Source organism: Haematobia irritans, chromosome 2 (genome assembly GCF_050003625.1).
Source record: "Haematobia irritans isolate KBUSLIRL chromosome 2, ASM5000362v1, whole genome shotgun sequence".
Taxonomy (NCBI): domain Eukaryota; kingdom Metazoa; phylum Arthropoda; class Insecta; order Diptera; family Muscidae; genus Haematobia; species Haematobia irritans.
This window is the reverse complement of record NC_134398.1, coordinates 154,763,559-154,783,307: the sequence shown is the minus strand read 5'-3', so window position 1 is coordinate 154,783,307 and position 19,749 is coordinate 154,763,559. Positions and strand designations below refer to the sequence as shown.

At 29.3% G+C, this 19,749-nt stretch overlaps 1 protein-coding gene across 1 annotated transcript; it reads right to left on the bottom strand.

The window, feature by feature from the left end:
* Positions 1-240: 240 nt before the first annotated feature.
* LOC142224246 (maternal effect protein oskar-like) lies at positions 241-1,118 on the bottom strand. The gene is made up of 2 exons (XM_075294019.1): positions 768-1,118; positions 241-570 (listed from the first exon to the last, which is right to left on the bottom strand). Exons 1-2 carry the CDS (start codon positions 904-906, stop codon positions 425-427), a joined length of 285 nt encoding a protein of 94 aa, XP_075150134.1. The 5' UTR covers positions 907-1,118; the 3' UTR covers positions 241-424.
* Positions 1,119-19,749: the final 18,631 nt, after the last annotated feature.

Here is a 19,749-nt window from a genome sequence, read left to right as displayed (position 1 = left end):
TATCAAATAGCAAAGAAACAAACCGCAGAAGCATTAACAATGACCGTTATATGCATAAACACAGGGTGATTCTTATTTGTGAAACGACAACATCATGCCGAAATTGTTTGTTTGTACTCAATATATTTTCAAAGTGAAAGAGAAAGTGTTTTAGTTATGTACCCTTATATGTGTTCTTGTTCAAGATCTCTTTCACAAAATCTGGCTATGAGTCTGTTCTATTGTATGAATAAAAACTCGTTTGTATTTTTTGTAAATGTGAATTTTATCTATAAATATATTAATCTATTATTATAGTTAAACTTGTTGTAAAATTATCTAATACATAAACATATACCCGTATATGCGTTTTGTATAAATACATGTAAATTGGACTAAATAATTCTAGATAATAATAATTCTAGACAATTCTAAATAATTCCAACTAGAACTCATCAACAGAATAGAAGAAAAGAGTTTTATTCTCATTGCAATAGCATGCCACATATGGAATTGTGAGAAGAAATTCTCCCACCCCCAGGGAACCACATTTCATTGGAAATTTTTCTCCCGTCAGCTGTCGATAACGCTCTGGAATAAAAGAGAAGAGAGAAAAGAAATATAAATGTAAACATGTTATGAGATAATTGCTAAAACAATACATGCTACGATAACAACTTTTTTTTACATCAGCATCTTTAGAATTTTTGTTAGAGTTTTTGATATATGAACTTCTTAAAACAAAAAGTTCTATAAATGTATCTTTGATTGATGTATCTTTGACTTACCTTTGATATCCGCCATGCATATAGCATCTCGAGGTGAACGCAATGGCCCTAATATGGTTCTCAGATCATCATCAATATTTGGATATTTTTGTCGAACCTTTATGAAATAAAATGACATTACATCTAACTTGGAGGGCATTTTCTTTTGCGATTTATTTTTTTTTTTTTGGGGAAATAAAAATAAATAATTCGAATTTTTTTATATTTCTTTTTTTCTGACAAACGTTATTTTTTATTTTGTTTCGTATGTTAAATTTTATTGGCTTCACTTTTAACTTCCGTCCCCATGCACCTCGGTCACTTGTTAATGTTATACTGAAATTTCTTCGGCGAAAGTGAGTCTCGTGCCATTCTACGTGTGGTCGATCGATGTGCAAGTGCATTTATTAGATGAACACATGCATACACATTAGGCTTTCTCAATTTCTTGCATCTCTTTCATTTATACATAGGCTTATGGGAAGTGTGTGAGAGCGTAGGCCTTTATCGCACCGGTTCTAAAAGAGCTATCATCAAACAACATTTATGGTGCCAGTGGTGGTGGTTGGGAGGCACAGTGGCTTGAAGCTGACCATATAAAAAAATATTTTGGAAATTAAAAAAAAAAAAATAAATAAAAATAAAACTAAATAAATAAATAAAAAATTCGTAAAAAGATTTACAAAAAATCCATATAATTGTGTAAAATTCTGTTAAAAAAAAAAAAAACTTTTTTTTTTTAAATTTACATCCGCAATATTATTCCATTTAAATTGATTTCAATCTACAGTGCAACAATGGAATGCAATTGTGGTGGCGTTTTGAGTAGAATGAGGTGGAAATGTCTATTGTTAGTGTCATGTTTCCTCAAAGTGTAGGCAAACGCTGTTAGTATAGTGGTGGTTTATTCGTTAGGATGAAACTACCACCATACAGCAACCAACCACCCCCAGAGGAAAAATATTTGGTTTAACAAGCAGGACATGAACGAAATTTTTAGATCACCAAACTTATTTTAAAACAAAATATATTACAACAAAAGAAAATTTCAAATGACTAAAATTTCTATTCAAAACCCACAATGGCAGCATTAGTGCCAATTGTTTTGGCCTGAAAATCTCCAATTTTATTTTTTCGACACAATCGTCAAGCCTGAAATTCGTCACCCTTAATATATCCAAAAACACAGATTTAGGAGGAACATTAACGTTTAATTCAAACAAAAGTACAACAAAAGGAATTTGAATTAATTTTAACTACATAAAATAGACTTGAAAAGGAACTATACAGTTCATATCCTGAACCACTCTGTGAAACTATAAGTTAGGCATATGTTTGCAACATCCAAAAGTAGACGAGATAGACATATGGTGTCTTTAGCAATAATTAGAAATAAAGCTTCTATCAATCTATAAAAATAAAATTTTGACAAAACTCTTAATAGAAATAAAATGTTGACAAATTATATTTTTGGCAATGTTTTCTATAGAAATAACATTTTGACAAAATTTTCTATACAAATAAAATTTTGACAAATTTTTCTATAGAAATAAAATTTTGACAAAAAATTTTATAGAAATAAAATTTTGACAAAATTTTCTATAGAAATAAAATTTTGATGAAATTTTCTATAAAAATAATATCTTGAAAATTTTTTCTATGGGCATAAAATTTTGAAAACATTTCCTTTAAAAATAAAATTTTGACAAAATTTTCTATAGCAAGAACATGTTGACAAAATTTTCTATAGAAAGAAAATTTTGACAAACGTTTGGTAGAAATAAAATTTTGATAAAATTTTCGGTAGAAATATAATTTTGACAATATTTTCTATAGAAATAAAATTTTTACAAAATTTTCTGTAGAAATAAAATTTTGACAAGATTTTCTGTAGAAATACAATTTTTACAACATTTTCTATAGAAATAGAATTCTGACAAAATATTCTATATAAATAACAATATTTCTTATGGAAATAAAATTTTGACAAAATTTTCTTCAGAAATACAATTTTGAGAAAATTTTCAATAGATATAAAATTTGGACAAAGTTTTCTTTAGAAATAACATTTTGAAAACATTTTCTTTAGAAATAAAATTATCTATAGGAATACAATTTTGACAACATTTTCTATAAAAATAAAATATTGACAAAATTTTCTAAAGAAATAAAAATATTTGTTATGGAAATAAAATTTTGACAACATTTTCTTTAGAGATACAATTTTGAGAAAATTTTCAATAAATATAAAATTTAGACAAAATTTTATTTAAAAATAAAATTTTGAAAAAATTTTCTTTAGAAATAAAATTTTAACAAAATTTTCTTTAGAAATAAAAATTTTTAACAGAGATAACATTTTAACAAAATTTTCTGTAGAAATACAATTTTAACAAAATTTTGTATAAAAATAAAATATTGACAAACTTTTCAATAAAAATAAAATATTGACAAAATTTTCTATAGAAATAAAATTTTGACAAAGTTTTCTGTAGAAATACAATTTTGACAAAATTTTATGTAGAAATAAACTTTTGACAAAACTTTCTATAAAAATGAAATGTTGACATAATTTTCTATAGAAATAAGATATTGACAAAATTTACTAGAAATAAAATTTTGACAAAATTTTCTATAGAAAATAAATTTTGACAAAATTTTCTATAGAAAGAAAATTTGGACAAAATTTTCTATAGAAATAAAACTTTGAAAAAATTGTAGAAGTAATAAATAGAAATAAAATTTTGACAAAATTTTCTGTAGAAATAAAATTTACTGTAGAAATAAAATTTTGACAAAATTTTCTATAAATATACAAACGTTTTGCCAAAATTAACAAAAATAACATTTTCTATAAAAATAAAACTATGACAAAATTTTGGGTAGGTCTAAAATTTTGACAAAATTTCTATAGAAATAAAATATTGACAAACTTTACAGTAGAAATAAAATTTTGAGAAAAATGTTTATAATAATAAAATGTTGACAAAATTTTCTGTGGAAATAAAATTTTGTCATAATTTTCTATAGAAATAAGATATTGATAAAATTTACTAGAAATAAAGTTTTAACAAAATTTTCTATAGAATTAAAATTTTGACAAAATTTTCTATAGAAATAAAGTTTTGACAAAATTTTCCTGAAAATAAAGTTTTGTCAAAATTTTTGGTAAAAATAAAATTTCGACAAAATTTTCTATAGAAATAAATTTTTGACAAAATTTTCTATAGAAATAAAATTTTGACAAAATTATCCATATGAATGAAATTTTGACAAAATTTTCTATAGAAATAAACTTTTGACAAAATTTTCTACAGAAATAACATTTTGACAACATTTTCTATAGAAATAAAATTTTGACAAAATTTTGTATAGAAATCAAATTTTGCATAATATAATTTTTTGTATGGTAGATTTTTAGCAAAATTTTCTTATAATTTTGTTAGATTATCTTTTTTGTGTCTAAATCGCAGTTTTAGTCCAATCGACTTTAAATTAGGTACAAGTGTGTATTTTGGGTGTGAATAGAACCCTGTTGGTTCAGATTTAGATATAGATCTCATGTATATCTTTCGCCCGATTTACAGTCATATCATCACATAGGCCAAAGTTTACCTCGAGCTCAAATTTCATTCGATCCGGTTTAAATTACATGCGTGATGTTCATATATGGCCTCGAACAACCATGCAAAAATTAGTACCGACCCCCAGATTTGATATCCCGCTCATTCTACAACTGCAAATTTCATCCGCTCCGGTTAAAATGTGGCCCTTTAATAACCGTGCGATAAATGGTTCATAATTATTTATAGCCTCGGTCTGACCGAACTTACGGCTGTATATACTTGTTCCTTCTGTTTTTGGATTTTTTTATGCTAAAAACATTCGGAGAACTTTGTAAGCAAACGATGGTGGAGGTAGTGCGGTGCGGCTGAACTTTTAGCCATATAGGCTTATTTAATTTGATTAAATTTAATAATATAATAAAATAGTTCAATTAATTGTTCTCAATTTCCCCATTTTTTTAACTTTGCTTGCATCTACCACATCACTGGTTTATGTGTGACTGATTTTATCATCGGATTATTTCCAACGTTTGTCAATATGAAAAACTAAAATATGATATTAGATTTTCGTGTGAATATAATCGCTCTCTATATATATCGCTCTATATATTTATTATTTTTCTTTTAAATACATTTCAATATATTGGATAACTGTTTTTTTTTTCTCTCGCACATATTGAATTGGCCGACCCTCGAGCTACGTGTATAATCTAAATTATATCACCTCCAGCTTGGATTTATACAAGACTACAAACTCTACAGCGGATGGTGTTAGTTGCTAGTACTATATCACTAGAAATTGTTTCCAAATCAAATTAAAAGATAACAAAGTTATTTTAGCTTCACGTATGTCCAAACAATATCCTGCGGCAAAAATAAAATCCAACGTAGCTAAATGCATTTCGCTGCCATGAAAGCTGGACAATATTCCACAAATAACGTGAACTGTTTGTTGTGGGTGATATACACATTCGATATTTATGGAATAGATTGTATTGAGTGAATAAGAGAATGAATTTGTTTAAAATGTATTGGAGATTTTTTTTATAACAAACATAGGATAAGTTTAGCAAGAGTGAATTCATATTTATTACCCGTCAATATAAAATATCATTTAATTTGTATACCTTTCGCCGAAAGGAAAAATATCATATCTAGCAGAGTTACACTTCATGGATATAATTTGATACAATTAGATATGAGTAGATAAGAAAAATGGTAAGATCTAAATTACTGGGAACTTAGATTTGATCAGATCTCAACATTTGGCTAGATCTAAAGGTTTAGATATAATTATATCTATACCTATATATAGTTAGATTTGATATTAGATCTCATGATATTTGGTATAATGAGATCTAGGTATATCTGCTTAGATTTTAAGAGGACAATTTTAAGATCTAATTATAACAGACAGCATTAGATCGACTCAGAATTTCACCACGACCCGAAATATACAGTGCCCCGCATAAGTATTGGCACAGCACCCTAAAGGTCGAGTTACATATCATGCGTTAATCCGTGCATTGATGGAAGGGTTAGGTTAGGTTAGGTGGCAGCCCGATGTATCGGGCTCACTTAGACTATTCAGTCCATTGTGATACCACATTGGTGAACTTCTCTCTTATCACTGAGTGCTGCCCGATTCCATATTAAGCTCAATGACAAGGGACCTCCTTTTTATAGCCGAGTCCAAACGGCGTTCCACATTGCAGTGAAACCACTTAGAGAAGCTTTGAAACCCTCAGAAATGTCACCAGCATTACTGATGGAAGGGTTGATATTTTTCAGTTTGAAGCACTCTAACAGAACTGTTGCTTTCAAAGAGAAACTCTTCAATCAACGGACGCATGAACGCATGGTATGTAACTCAACCTTAAACCACATAGTGTTCAGGGTATCTGCGAAAAAATGTGCCTACCAAAAATATTTATTTTAAGCTCCATATACCGATCGACTCCGAACCACCTCCTGAGTCTATTTACCCCTTGGTGTCCGTCCGCCTGACCATGTATTTGTTGTTCGCAGTATTCAGGCCACTATTACCTACTGATTTTGATGAAATTTGGTACAGTGTTGATGGAAGAATGAGGGAATATAGATACAAATAAAACAAACAAATGGTCCGTTAATTGTCTAGACTGCTTGATTCTGTTATCAAACAAAAAGGAATGCCCAAAAAGTACTAAATGTACCACAAAAAACTACTTTAGAACTATCTGTGCCAATACTTTTGTTCCTCAAAATTATGTTTTTTTTTGTTTTTTATAATTTGAATGTTGAAAGAACAAAATTTTTTCATATAATCCTAATTAAAATATGTGTATACCCTCCACCATAGGATGGGGGTACATTAACTTTGTCATTCCGTTTGTAACACATCGAAATATTGTCCTAAGACCCCATAAAGTATATTGATTCTGGGTCGTGTGAAATTCTGAGTCGATCTAAGCATGTCCGCCCGTCCGTCCGTCTGTCGGTTGAAATCACGTTAACTTCCGAACGAAACAAGCTATCGACTTGAAACTTGGCACAAGTAGTTGCTATTGATGTAGGTCGGATGGTATTGCAAATAGGCCGGTCCACTTTAACGTATAGCCCCCATATAAACCGACGCTCAGATTTGGCTTGGAGGAACAAAATTGATCCGATCCGGTTGAAATTTGGTACATGGCGTTAGTATATGGTCTCTCATAACCATGCAAAAATTGGTCCAAATCGGTCCATAAATATATATAGCCTCCATATAAACCGATCCCCAGATTTGGTTTGCGGAGCCTCTAAGAAAAGCAAATTTCATCCGATCTGGCTGAAATTTGGTACATGGTGTTAGTATATGGTCTCTAGCAACAATGCAAAAATTGGTCCCCATCGGTTCATAATTATATATAGCCCCCATATAAACCTATCCATAGATTTGGCTTGCGGAGCCTCTAAGAGAAGCGAATTTCATCCGATCCGGTTGAAATTTGAAGCATGATGTTAGTATATGGTCTCTAACAACCGTGCGAGAATTGATCCATATCAGTCCATAACTATATATAGCCCCCATATAAACTGTTCTGCAGATTTGAACTCCGGAGCCTCTTGGAGGAGCAAAATTCATCCGATCCGGTTCAAATTTGGAACGTGGTGTTAGTATATGGTCTTTAACATCCATGCAAAAATTGGTCCACATCGGTTCACATTTATATATAAGCCCCCATATAAACCGATCCCCAGATTTGGCTTGCGGAGCCTCTAAGAGAAGCGAATTTCATCCGATCCGGTTGAAATTTGGAACATGGTGTTAGTATATGGTCTCTAACAACCGTGCGAGAATTGGTCCATATCAGTATATAACTTTATATAGCCCCCATATAAACTGTTCTCCAGATTTGAACTCCGGAGCCTCTTGGAGGAGCAAAATTCATCCGATCCGGTTCAAATTTGGAACGTGGTGTTAGTATATGGCCGCTAACAACTATACCAAAATTGGTCCATATCGGTTTATAGTTATATAGCCGATCCCCAATCACACAAAAAATTGGTCCATATCGGTTCATAATCATGGTTGCCACTCGATTTAAAAATAATCTACCAAAATTTTATTTCATTAGAAAATTTTGTCAAAATTTTATTTCTATAAAAAATTTTGTCAAAATTTTATTTCTGTAGAAAATTTTGTTAAAATTTCATTTCTATAGAAAATTTTGTTAAAATTTCATTTCTATAGAAAATTTTGTCAAAATTTTATTTCTATAGAAAATTTTGTCAAAATTTTATTTCTATAGACAGTTATTTCAACATTTTATTTCTATAGACAATTTTGTCAACATTTTATTTCTATAGAAAATTTTGTTAAAATTTCATTTCTATACAAAATTTTGTCAAAATTTTATTTCTATAGAAAATTTTGTCAAAATTTTATTTCTATAGAAAATTTTGTCAAAATTTTATTTCTATAGAAAATTTTGTCAAAATTTTATTTCTATAGAAAATTTTGTCAAAATTTTATTTCTATAGAAAATTTTGTCAAAATTTTATTTCTATAGAAAATTTTGTCAAACTGAATTATATACGTATTTAATCGGTACGTATGTATGGACTTACTTACAATTTAGAAGACGTTGTTAGGAGATTTTAAGATACCTTCCCATCGGCAAGCGTTACCGCAAGCTTCGGCCAGACCGAACCTTCGGCCGTATATACTTGTTTAATTTAAAATGCTTTATATCACTTCTAACATGTGGTTTTTAATCAAAATTGTTTGGTATGCCAATATATATTTGCGTTATGTGTATATACTTTATGGGGTCCGAGACCTATATTTTCGGTACTTGACCTATCGTGAGACATTGAGGCAACATTAGACATTAGTGACATGAACATTGTCACGTTCAATCAATTTAGTTTGCGTTGGATCCCACACAATTTTTCAAAAGGATCGTGTCGATTGGTCGGAAAAACAAAATGCTCAAAAAATATGATCGCGTTACTTCAAAACACGTCTTGATGACAAGTGATGGATCGTGATATACGCGCATGTGCCCGAAAGTAAACAGCAATCGACCACATTTCTAGATGAGCCAAATCAAACAAAAGTTGCTTGCGCACAAAGCATTTCCAAGCAAATGATCGTCTTTTTTTCCGAAGAATTTGGATATGTCACAATCGTACTACTAGAACAATGTAGAACAGTCAATTCTTAGTGGTACACAATCAATTGCTTGCCTTCCAAAACATCAGAGAGCCCTAACACCAGGATTGGAATTTTGGTCCGATCGGACCAAACTTGGTCCAAAGAATTATTCATCTTTAAATTTGATCGGAATGGAAATTTGTTGATTTTGGTCCATTTTCGTCAAATCGATAAATTTTCAAAAATGTTCTATAGAAATACAATTTTGACAAAATTTTCTTTAGACCAAAAAATTGACAAAATTTTGTACAGAAATAAACTTAAAAAAAAAAAATATTGTATAGATATAAAATAATGCACAAATGACAATACCAAAGTATATGAATAAATTTTGTAAAAATTTTATGTAGAAATAAAATTTTGCGATAACTTTCTATAGAAATAAAATTTTGACAAAATTTTCTACAGAGATAAAATTTGGACACAATTTTCTATAGAAATAAAATTTGGTCCAAATTTTCTATAGAAATAAAGTATTTTTATAGAAATAGAATTTTGAAAAAATTTTCTATAGAAATAAAATTTTGACAAAATTTTCTATAGAAATAAAATTTTGATAAAATTTTCTATAGAAATAAAATTTTATACAATTATTTTTCGAGCTTTATGGACAGATATAGATTAAGGAACATGGTTAATAGAGCCATTGAAAAGAAAACGCCAGATACCAATCTATACACGCCTGGACTGTACATGTTTCGGTTCGGGCGAATGAACCTTTCCACAGCCTTTAGTATAGATCTGGCTGGGAGAGATAACTCAATTTTGGGCCCTTTATGCTAACTCCTTATGGAGAAAACATTTGGGAAATTTCCTCTTACAAATTGAATCATCTTTTCTCCCACTGTACATCATCTTTTCATATAACTTACAAGTCCCTTAATCGTATTTTTATTTCGTTTTGTTACATATTAATGCAACAACACGAAATTTATTTTTAGAAAGCTAATTTGTTAGAATTCACCTAAGTGGTGAACAGTCGAACAATGCTTATTGTTTCTACAGTCAACTACAACATATGACAATTAACAGAAACTGGTTTCCAGGATACAACAACAATTCTAACGCGTACATTAGTCGTGTTTTTCCTAGTTTTACGACGGGCTCTTCGTTGCTTATTATATTTCATGTTAGCCTGATAATGAAACAGGCAATTGACGTCCAAATGCATTATATCTAATTATACAATTATTTTTCGAGCTTTATGGACAGATATAGATTAAGGAACATGGTTAATAGAGCCATTGAAAAGAAAACGCCAAATTAGCTTTCTAAAAATAAATTTCGTGTTGTTGCATTAATATGTAACAAAACGAAATAAAAATACGATTAAGGGACTTGTAAGTTATATGAAAAGATGATGTACAGTGGGAAAAAAGATGATTCAATTTGTAAGAGGAAATTTCCCAAATGTTTTCTCCATAAGGAGTTAGCATAAAGGGCCCAAAATTGAGTTATCTCTCCCAGCCAGATCTATACTAAAGGCTGTGGAAAGGTTCATTCGCCCGAACCGAAACATGTACAGTCCAGGCGTGTATAGATTGGTATCTGGCGTTTTCTTTTCAATGGCTCTATTAACCATGTTCCTTAATCTATATCTGTCCATAAAGCTCGAAAAATAATTGTATAATTAGATATAATGCATTTGGACGTCAATTGCCTGTTTCATTATCAGGCTAACATGAAATGAAATAAAATTTTGACAAAAGTTTCTATAAAAATAAAATTTTGACAAAATTTTCTATAAAAATAAAATTTTGACAAAATTTTCTATAAAAATAAAATATTGACAAAATTTTCTATAGAAATAAAATCTTGGCAACATTTTTTCTAGAAATAGAATTTTGACAAAATTTTCTATAGAAATAAAATTTTGACAAAATTTTGTATAGAAATAAAATTTTGACAAAAGTTTCTATAAAAATAAAATTTTGACAAAATTTTCTATAAAAATAAAATTTTGACAAAATTTTCTATAAAAATAAAATATTGACAAAATTTTCTATAGAAATAAAATCTTCGCAACATTTTTTCTATAAATAGAATTTTGACAAAATTTTCTATAGAAATAAAATTTTGACTAAATTTTCTATAGAAATAATATTTTCACAAAATTTTCTATAGAAATAAAATTTTAACAAAATTTTGTATAGAAATAAAACTTTGACAAAATTTTCGATAGAAACAAAATGTTGACAAAATTGTCTATAGAAATAAAATATTGACAAAATTTTCTATAGAAATAAAATCTTGACAAATTTTTTTAAATAAATAAAATGTTGAATAAATTTTCTATAGAAATAAAATTTTCACAAAATTTTCTATAGAAATAAATTTTTGACAAAATTGTCAATGGAAATAATTCGAAATAAAATTTTTGAATAGATATAAAAATTTAACAAATTCTTCTATTGAAGTAAAATTTTGGAAAGATTTTATCTATTATTTTTATATTAATTTAATTTGGAACAAGTGTATACGGCCGTAAGTTCGGCCAGGTCGAATCTTATGTACCCTCCACCATGGATTGCGTAGAAACTTCTACGAAAGACTGTCATCCACAATCCAATTACTTGGGTTGTGGTATCTTAAAACTTCTTAACATCGTTTTCTAAATTGTGAGTTAGTCCATACGTGGTATATATTATACAAAAAAAAAACTTATGTATAGTTAAGTCTACAAATAATTACGAATCGACATGGACTTTTGCACCGTACGTAGAGAGCCAGAATTGAAATATGTGGGCCGCTTATATGGGGGCTATATAGATTGATGAACTTGATATGGACCAATTTTTGTGTGATTAGAAATCGATTTATCTGAGGGATATATATAAATATAGACCGATATGGACCTAGTTACGCATGATTTTTAACAACCATATAATAGCACAATGTACCAAATTTCAACTCACTCGGATGAAATTTGCTCCTCCAAGAGGCTCCAAAACCAAATCTCGGGATCGGTTTATATGGGGCTATATATGATTATGGACCGATATGGACCACTTTTGGCATGGTTGTTAAATATCATATACGATCACCACGTACCAAATTTCAAGCAGATCGGATGAATTTTGCTTCTCCAAAAGGCACCGGAGGTCAAATCTGGGGATCGGTTTATATGGGAGCTATATATAATTATGGGCTGATAGGAACCAATTCCTGCATGGTTGTTGGATACCATATATTAACATCACGTACCAAATTTCAACCGAATGGGAAGAATTTTGCTCTTCCAAGGGGTTCTGGAGGTCAAATCTGGGGATCGGTTTATATGGGGCGTATATAATTATGGGCCGATACCGACCAATTTTTACATGGGAGTTTGAGGCCATATATTAACACCACGTACCAAATTTCAACTGAATCAGATGAATTTTGGTCTTCCAAGAGGCTCCAGAGGTCACATCTGGTGATCGGTTTACATGGGGGCTATATATACTTATGGACCGATGTGGACCAATTTTTGCATGGTTGTTAGAGACCATATACTAACACCATGTACCAAATTTCAGCCTGATCGGATGAAATTTGCTTCTCTTAGAGGCCTCGCAAGCCAAATCGGGGGATCGGATTATATGGGGGCTATATATAATTATGGACCGATGTGGACCAATTTGTGCATGGTTGTTATAGACCATATACTAACACCATGTACCAAATTTCAGCCGGATCGGATGAAATTTGCTTCTCTTAGAGGCCTCGCAAGCCAAATCGGGGGATCGGTTTATATGGGGGCTATATATAATTATGGACCTATGTGGACCAATTTTTGCATGGTTGTTAGAGACCATATTCTAACACCATGTACCAAATTTCAGCCGGATCGGATGAAATTTGCCTCTCTTAGAGGCCTCGCAAGCTAATTTTGGGGGTCCGTTTATATGGGGGCTATACGTAAAAGTGAACCGATATGGGCCATTTTCAATACCATCTGACCTACATCAATAACAACTACTTGTGCCAAGTTGCAAGTCGATAGCTTGTTTCGTTCGGAAGTTAGCGTAATTTCAACAGACGGACGGACGGACATGCTCAGATCGACTCAGAATTTCACCACGACCCAGAATATATACTTTATGGGGTCTTAGAGCAATATTACGGTGTGTTACAAACGGAATGACAAAGTTAATATACCCCCCATCCTATGGTGGAGGGTATAAAAATGGTCCGCTGGTACGAATGTTGTTCCACTTGTGGAAAAGTGTTGGGCCAAAATAAAAATTTATTGTTACAACGCTGTCTAACATATCGGCTCAATGATAGATCATCCGCCATATATGTTAGTTCGAATGAGTTAATTTTATTCAGGTACGTAAAAAATAAAATCAGAGGTCAGTGTTTTTCAACACCTGCGGTTGCTGTGTTCAGAATGTATGTTTTGGAGATACCTCAAGTAGAGTGGCAAAAGTGCTTTGACAATTTTTTCAAACGCATGCAAAAGTGTATAGATCTTAATGAGGAATATTTTGAATACCATTCGATTTACTTCAATGACAATTACATTTTTTTGCCCCATAAGTTTAAATTCAATTCTTAATATGTGTTATTATTTTTATACCCTCCACCATGGAATGGGAGTATATTAACTTTGTCATTCCGTTTGTAACACACCGTAATATTGCTCTAAGACCGCATAAAGTATAAATATTTTGGCTCGTGGTGAAATTGTGAGTAGATTTAGCTATGTCCGTCCGTCCGTCTGTGGAAATCACGCTAGCTTCCGAACGAAATGAGCTATCGACCTGAAACTCGGCACAAGTTGTTGTTATTGATGTAGGTCGGACGGTATTGCAAATGGACCAAATCGGACCACTTTTACGTATAGCTCCCATATAAACCGACCTCCAGATTTGGATTGCGGAGCATCTTAGAGAAGCAAATTTTATCCGATCCGGTTGAAATTTGGTACGTGGTGCAAATAGATGTTCCCTAACAACCTCGCCAAAAATTGGTTTATATCGGTCCATAATTATATATAGGCCCCATATAAACCGATCCCCAGATTTGACCTCTGGAGCCTCTTGGAGGAGCAAAATTCATACGATCGGGTTGAAATTTGGTACGTGGTGTAAGTATAAGGTATCTAACAACCTTGCAAAAATTTGTCCATATCGGTCCATATTACATATAGCCCCCAAATAAACCGATCGCCAGATTTTACCTCTGGATGATGATGATGATTCGGCATCCAAATCGGTTGAAATTTGGTACATTGTGCTAGTATATGGTCGCTAACATTCATGCCAAACTTTGTCCATAGCAGTATATAGTTACGGGTATATATAGCCCCAGATAAATCGATCCCCAATCACACAAAAATTGGTCCATATCAGTTGATAGTTGTATATAGCCCCCATATAAGGCCACCCCCATATATTAATTCTGGCTCTCTAATTACCGCGTAAAAGTTCATATCGGTTCGTAGTTATTTGTGGACCTCCCTTTATATACCGGTCAAGAACTGAATTATAAATTAGTATTTAATCTGCCTTTTTTGTCTAATATATACCACGTATGGACTAACTTACAATTTAGAAGACGATGTTACAAAGTTTTAACATCCCAGCAAAAAAAGCGTGAGCCAAAAAAGTAATGAAAATGTTCTTTTTGGATCCAGAAGTGGTGCAAAATTGACGCAGAAGCGATGAATTTAACATGGGCTTGTCATAGGACGGAAGTCCTCCATTTCAACAGCCGTTGCACTGAATTTGCATCACTTCTTTAGGTGTGCTCCGAATTCAATGTTTTGGATGTAAAAAATAAAAAAATTCTGTGATATTTTGTCAAAAAAATAATTTTTATAATTTTTTATAATTTTTAATGGATTCTAACGCTTGTCGGAAACGTTTGACCTCAAATATTTTCAAAAATTCAACATTTAAATGATTTGTACCATTTCATGAATTCTTGCTCTGTTTTTAACCTAACATATTTGAAACAAAAAAGTTAAAATTACCCATTAAAAGTATGAAAACCCCTAGTTATAAAAATTGAATTAAAAGAACTTCCTGGGTAGTTAAAATAAGGAATATCATTGGGAGGGCAGCTTCTGGAAGTGTTTTTAAAGTTGTGCCTTTGGAAGAACCTCCAAATTTTTTTGCTGGGAATTCTTAAGGATATTTTATCACAATTTTATTTGAATAGAAAATTTAGACAATGTTTTTTCTTTTCTATAAACAATTTTGTCAAAATTTTAGGTCTATGGGAAATTTTGTAAAAATGTGAATTTTATAGAAAATTTTGTCAGAATTTTATTTTTTGAGGACATTTTGTTACAATTTTATTTTTATAGAAAATTTCGTCAACATTTTATTTCTATAGAATATGTTTGTCAAAATTCTATTTCCATAGAAAATTTTGTCAGAAGTTCAATTCTATAGAAAATTTCGTCAAAATTTTAATTCTGTCAAAAATTTTGTCAAAATCCTATTTCTATAGAGAGTTTTGTTAAACTGTTTTCCTATAGACAATTTTGTTAAGATTTTATTTATAGAGGAAATTTTGTCAACATTTAATTTCTAGAGGAAATTTTATGACAATTTTATTTATACAGGAAATTTTGCCACAATTTTATTTCTATTGAAAATCTCTTCAAAATTTTAATATATAGAAAATTTTGTCAAAATATAATTTCTTGAGGAAATTTTGTCATATTTTTTTTTTTTGTATAGAAAATTTTGTCAATATTTTATTTCTATAGAAAATGTTGTCTTAATTTTATTTATATTCAAAATGTAGCTTCAATTTTATTTATGTGGAAAATTTTATCAAAATTTTATTTCTATAGAATATTTTGTCAAAATTTTATTTTTTGAGGAAATTTTGTCAAAATTTTATTTTGATAGATACAATGGTTTTGTAAAAATTTGAATTTTATAGAAAATTTTGTTAAAATTTTATTTCCATAGAAAATTTTGTCAAAATTGTATTTCTGTAAAAATGTCCTTCGTTTTGTTGACCTGTTGTTCTAATTTATTTTGTTATTATTTCGGCTTGAGGTCCTTTTAATAAAAAATCCTTTTTACGATTTTTGATTACTTGTTAACTTTATTCTCCAATATTTCGACTAACATCACAATTTTATTTCTATAGAAAATCTTTTCAAAATTTTCATATATAGAACATTTTGTCAAAATATAATTTCTTGAGGAAATTTTGTCATAATTTTTTTGTATAGACAATTTTGCCATAATTTTATTTCTATAGAAAATGTTGTCTTAATTTTATTTATATTCAAAATTTAGCTTCAGTTTTATTTATGTGGAAAATTTTATCAAAGTTTTAATTCTATAGAAAATTTTGTCAAAATTTTATTTTTTGAGGAAATTTTGTAAAAATTTTATTTCTTAAGGATATTTTGTCACAATTTTATTTTGATAGAAATTTTATACAATGTTTTTTTTTCTATAGAAAAGTTTGTCAAAATTTTAGTTCTATAGAAGATTTTATCAAAATTTTATTACTATGGGAAATTTTGTAAAAATTTTAATTTTATAGAAAATTTTGTCAGAATTTTGTTTTTTGAGGAAATTGTTTGTCAAAATTTTATTTCTATAGAAAATGTTGTCAAATTTTTATTTCTACCAAAAATTTTGTAAAAATCCTATTTCTATATAAAGTTTTGTCAAACTGTTATTCCTATAGACAATTTTGTTAAAATTTTATTTATAGAGGAAATTTTGTCAATATTTAATTTCTAGAGGAAATTTTGTAACAATTTTATTTATAGATGAAATTTTGCCACGATTTTATTTCTATAGAAAATTTTGTCAAAATATAAATTGAGGAAATTTTGTCATAATTTTTTTGTATAGAAAATTTTGTCAACATTCAACATTTCTATGGAAAATTTTGTCAAAATCGTATTTCTATAGAAACTTATTTTGCCAAACTTTTATATCTATAGACATGTTTGTCAAAATTTAATTTCTAGAGGAAATTTTTTCACAATTTTATTTCTATAGACAATTTTTTCAAAATTTTAATCTATAGACAATTTTGTCAAATTTTTATTTCTGAAGGAAAGTTGTGAAGTAAATTATAATTTGAGGGTTTTTTTTTGCAAAATCTGCCAAAATATGCAGAATTCTATAAATCTATAAAGTATTAAAAAGTTTAACATATTGTGTACAATTCTACCATTTTTGCACTGTTGCCATAGTTTGTAGAATTCTACAAAAATGGTAGATTTTTTATTCTTTGGTAGATTGCTAGAATTCTTGATGTTTTGGTAGAGTTTTCAAAATATACCTTTCCAACTAAGAGGTACTTCTTAGAAATAAAATTTTGACAAAATTTTCTATAGGAATAAAATTTCCCATAGAAATGAAATTTTGATACATTTTACAATAAAAATTAAAATTTTGTAAAATGTTCTATTGACCTTAAATTTTGACAAATATAAATAAAAAGAAAGAAGTTGGAAAAGAAAATTTTGACAAAAATTCTTATATGTTCAATATCTTTAAAAAATTTAATTTTTTGTGTTGGTCCATTTCGCCAAAGTCTATTGTGAGTAGGTTCACCCTTTGTAGAGAAGTAATTACTTTCCTTTTTGGTGCAAGCTAAATCGTAAAAACATTTAAAATTCGACACATTTACAATTCAAGGGATATTTATACACCCAGAGTAATAGGGGAGATCATATAATAACGCAAATACTGAAATGAAAAAAAATATTTTTTTTTTCATAATAACCATAAATATTTGATTTAAAAAAAAAACTTCAAAATAATTAATTTTTTTAATATGGTAAATTTTCTTTAAAGTTTAGTAGTTCGTCATGATTTCAACAGACGAACGGACATTGACTCAAATTTTAACCACGACCAATGTGTTAGAGAGCTTGGGCATTTTCGTGAATCACGACTGTTTCGTGTCACGTGCACATGGCCAGATTTTATGATAGCTGACTTATTCGGTACAATTGCATGCGAATAATCTAAATAAAGTGAATATAAATTAAATCAATTCAATTTACTTAATTTCAAATTTTAGTAAAATAATTGTTTATTGTGTTTCAAATAAGGAAAATTATTGCCTAAGAAATTTCGGGTGAATCTAAATATAATAAAGTTGGTTCACCGTAACAATAAAGCTTTCATTGTTTTATTTTTTTAATATTAAAAATAAACAAAATAAATTTAAAACTTCCATTGCTATAATTTTAAACAATAAATCTAATGGGTGGATATCTTATACAAAATTATGGTAGCCATTAATGTTAAAGCTTTATGACAAACGTAAATTAATTTAAAACTCTTTTTGTTGACTTCATTTAATGACTTTTAGCTAATTCAATTAGCTACACCTAGCTATAAACTTTCAATCCCTTTGCTGTCCTCTGCCGTAGGCGGTAGAGAGTTATTTCCGCCTCGCTGTGGGGATCAATTTGCATCCTATTTTGTATCGTTTGTTGGTTAAAGTAAAAAGCCATTTCTGGTGCCATTAACCCCTTATCGACCATTCAGGTCCAATGGCATACAAACGCATAATAATAAAAATAACTCTTTTCTCGTGTATCTCTGGTTAATGCCTAATGACCGTAATTAGAATCGCATGATTTCTACAACGACTTTACAACTGAAAAAGTCATTTTGGCCTAAAGTATTTCACTGGAAAATGTGATGGTGAAAAACTTGCAAAGTATGCTGGAGGCTGTACAGTCTTTAATAGAGCCATGGACGACGGGTCATCAGGAATGGAAAACACATTTAAGTTCACCAGAAATTTAACTCTTATATTTTATAATAAAATCAAGTACTGTTTCATTGCCTTTGCCTAATGGTATTTGTTGATGTTGCAAATAAACGGAAAACCCTTGGGGATGAAAGTTAAGACAAAGAGCAATGATGTCAGGAAAAATCTAAAAGCAAAAAGGGGTTTTCAGCAATGGTCACTTATCACACATTTATAAGAGAGAAGTTCCCTAACCTTGGTACCATAGAGGTGACTTAGTAGAACGGTTGCCACGGTAGCTAATACAAAGAGCAATGATGGCAGGAAAATTCTAAAACAAAAATTCTAAAACAGCAATGGTCACTTATCACACATTTATAAGAGAGAAGTTCCCTAACGTTGGTACCATAGAGGACTTGGTAGAACGGTTGCCACTCGTAGCAAAAGTTATCTACCAAAATTTTAAGAAAATTTTACCAAAAATCTACAAAATTTATTTTTATTTTTTTTTTAGATTTTATTTCTATAGAAAATTTTGTTAAAAATATATTTTCATAGAAAATTTTGTCAAAGTTTTATTTCTTTAGAAAATTTTGTCAAAAATTTATTTCTATAGAAAAATTTCTCAAGATTTTATTTCTACAGAAAATTTTCTCAATTTTTTGTAGAAAATGTTGAACAAATTTAATTTACATAGAAAATTTTGTCAAAATTATATTTTTATGGAAAATTTTGTAAAAATTTTATTTCTATAGAAAATTTTGTCAAAATTTTATTTCTATAAAAATTGTGTCAAAAATTTATTTCTATAGAAAATTTTCTCAAAATTTTATTTCTACAGAAAATTTTCTCAAAATTTTAGTTTTGTAAAAAATTTTGAACAAATTTAATTTACATAAAAAATTTTGTCAAAATTTTATTTCTATGGAAGATTTTGTCAAAATTTTATTTCTATAAAAAAATTTGTCAAAATTTTAATCCTACAGAAAATTTTCTCAAAATTTTATTTTTGTAGAAAATGTTGAACAAATATATTGATATATTTGATAAATTTTCTAAATTTGTTAATATT

Bases quoted from the DNA above. Each gene is read 5' to 3' on its own strand.
- LOC142224246 (XM_075294019.1), bottom strand. From the start codon at position 906: ATGCCCTCCAAGTTAGATGTAATGTCATTTTATTTCATAAAGGTTCGA. The intron at 571-767 runs GTAAGTCAAAGA...CTTTTATTCCAG, and splicing joins ATGCATGGCGGATATCAAAG to AGCGTTATCGACAGCTGACG.